The 3,209-nt window shown below is 37.3% G+C and overlaps 1 protein-coding gene across 1 annotated transcript; it reads right to left on the bottom strand.

The window, feature by feature from the left end:
- Nucleotides 1–1,614: 1,614 nt before the first annotated feature.
- On the bottom strand, nt 1,615–2,124 carry LOC101309400 (chaperone protein dnaJ 20, chloroplastic-like). The gene has a single exon (XM_004289279.1). The coding sequence runs from the start codon at nt 2,122–2,124 to the stop codon at nt 1,615–1,617; it is 510 nt and encodes a 169-aa protein (XP_004289327.1).
- Between the last annotated feature and the right edge of the window lie 1,085 nt (nt 2,125–3,209).

Genomic DNA, 3,209 nt, shown 5'->3' with positions numbered 1-3,209 from the left:
TAATGAGGGTGACCTAAATGGTTCCGAATTACAAAACCAACTGCTGCTCTGTGAGAGGGACGAACAGATCCATCAAAATTAAGTTTGAGTGCATTAGGAGGGGGAGGATTCCATTTGATGGTGATAGACGGGTCAAAACATTTAGGGCGAGGAGGAGGATTGGCAACGAGATATTGTTGATATAAGATAGCAGCGCGATGGGTAACTTGGCTTGGGATAAAAGTGGAATTTCGGAAGATAACAGCATTTCAAGACTTCCAAATACTATGACAGAGGTTAAGAATTTTATCTAAGTTGGAAGGTTGGGATGAACAAATAGAGTTAAGCCAAGCTATAAAGGAAGAATTAGCGGATAAAAGTGGTAAGGGGAGATGGGAAAGGTTCCATACTTGCCTAGAGAGAGGGCACTGAACAAAAAGATGGTCAAGGGATTCCTCTGCATTGTTACAAAGAGGGCAAGCACTAGGGATATCCGGAGAAAGTAATGCAATCTTTGTCTAATTTTGAGTCGTTCACAAATTAATAACCAAGAGAAAAGTTTAACTTTTGGTGGCAGAGTAAGTTTCCACATTGTGGTCAGTAGTTTGTCATAACGATGATTCTGAAAATTAGCAAAATGCAAATGAGCAGCTGATTTGATAGAAAACTTGCCAGAACCAGTAAGGCCCCAAATAAATTCATTTGGCCTATTAATAATGGGAATGGTAGTAGAAGTAATAGCCTTTAACGTATCATGATCTAGTAAATGAGTAATTGAAGAAAGATCCCAATTTCCATTGGAGATAAAATGAGTAACATTGAGGTCCAAATTTACCTAAGATTTCAAATGGTCAAGAACTAGATTTAGGAGGGGAAAAGGGAAGCACCAATTAAATAACCAAAAATTAATATCTTCATCATTTCCTAAAATCCAACGCATTTTGTGCAAAAGAAGAGGCCTGGCATCAAGAATTCCTTTCCATGCCAAAGAGTTAGAAGCTTTTGTGGTAGCAGTAAACAAAGTTAACACATAGGTATTTACGAGTAACAATTTGAACCCACCAATTGTTGGGTTGAGTAATGATTTTCCAAGCAAGTTTGCAAATAACAGCATTATTAAAGACGGTCACAGTACCCCTAAAATTACATCCTCATGTTGAAAACCATATATTGCACCGAAATTAAAATCCATAAACCCCAACACTTACATCTAACTCGTGTTATAGGCATATGGTTATTGTGTAACATAAGTAAATTATCTATGTATCGAGTAACCGATACTAGTGTATGTTGGTGCCAAGAGAACATTTGAACCTAGCTAACATGGTGGATATCTAGGTCTACAACGCTGGATTCTCATTATCTTTGATCACTTTTCACTTTTGTGGTATTATATTCACACTTATTTTTTTTTTCTTCTATTTAGGCACTGACACACCCATTTATGATGAGAGTCAATGATGAAATGAACTCAAGGAGGTAGTTTGTAAATAAAATTGAGTTTTAATAATAAAAATGATAGATGAGATGTGTGAATAAAAGAATAAGGTGTGCAAATAGCTTCATCAATCTATATTGCAACTTTATGAATCGAAATAATATTCAGAAAAATGACATAAAACAATGAAACAAATCCTACATCGGCCTATAGTGTTTCCTCCCCGTTCGAGTTTGAGACCTCTTATGCAGTCCCCGAAGTTGTTCTTCCCACACTTCCTTGCTGAACATGGATCTATTCACCTGATCCATACATGATTCATCCACTCCCCACCCTACCGATGAGATCCCCAAACCCAACTGGTAATCGTAAATTTGACGTGAAACCGGGTCTGAAAGTGTTTCATATGCCTTTTGAAGCTCGATGAATCGTCTGGTTGACTCCTCTTTTGCAGAGGGAGGGACAACATCAGGGTGAAGCTGAAGGGCCATGTTTCTGTATGCTTTCTTTATCTCATGCAAGCCAACCTTATTGTTATTCTCAGAACCGAGTGAAAGCAAATCGTAAAAGTTGCTGGCCTTGTTCTTTTTGTGCATGGCTAACCCACCATGAGATCTGCATGAAATATAGGCTTTCTGGTTCGATGGCATTGAAACCATCTTCTCTAGCTTAGGATTGGTGATTTGGAAGGAGATTTCCATGTTCATTTGCGTCTGTGAAGGAAGAAAGAAGGAAGGAGAGACTGTGATATGTATGTGGAAGGGTTGACAGCCAATGCTTGGAATTTATATATGAATCAAAACGATATAATATTTAGGGCAACACTTCGATTAACTTTTCTTAATTGTGACCTTTGAATGAAGATTTTGGAATTAAGTCTATGTCATTGCCTTTGAGTGGTGGTTTCCTCGCAGTTGTTGGCTGTAGTACTGCCTTTGATTGATTGACCCTATATATCGTATCGATAATGTTTATAGTATTAAGTTTGGTTTTGTTAAGCGGAAGCAGCCGACGGGTCTCGTATGTCCTACACACACGGGTCTAATAATACCGATACTCCCCTTACTTTAGTCATCCAGTGGAAAAACAGGTATGAGGTTTGACACAAAATGCCTCGATGTGAGATTTCAAATAGCTCATATCTAAACCACATTTTTCTAATAATCCAATTCACAATACACCTAAAACCTAATAACTTTATAGATCAAGATCAGGGATGGTAATTGCAACTTGTATCTATCATGATCATGCATGCAGGGGCGGATCTATGTCTAAGGTTGCATGGGCTGCAGCCTAGACAAGATTTCTGCCCAAAGTATCCCAAGTTATATATATACAGCCATCAATCTAGAGTAGCCAAAACAAACAAAGAAAAAGTGTTTTCTTCAACCAGTTCCTCACCTCCTCGGACATGCAGAAGAGAAGGATACAGTCATCGAGGAAAGTGATGATTAAGATGAGATGAGTATTTGGTGTACTGTAAAGTAAGTGTGAAGATCGAAGTAACATAGAGAGTTGGTGATTGAGTAAACAATATGGACTAATGGTGGTTTGATTCTTGAAATTCAATGTTTATGTTTAATACAACAAAGGTTTATGCATGTTTATAGTGTTTATAAATGTTCAAAATCCAAAATTGTTGGTCAAATGTCTCTAAATTTTGGACAAATATGCTATAGAAGGCCATTTTCACTACCCTATTTTCTCAGCTCAGATTTGTCAAAACATATTATAGATGTTGTAATTCCTGATAACCAGTAAAAAAATTATGCACTTATAAAATTAGCCTAGA

This window comes from Fragaria vesca, linkage group LG1 (genome assembly GCF_000184155.1).
Source record: "Fragaria vesca subsp. vesca linkage group LG1, FraVesHawaii_1.0, whole genome shotgun sequence".
NCBI lineage: Eukaryota > Viridiplantae > Streptophyta > Magnoliopsida > Rosales > Rosaceae > Fragaria > Fragaria vesca.
The sequence above is the reverse complement of the archived record's forward strand: the minus strand, read 5'-3'. Positions and strand labels throughout refer to the sequence as shown.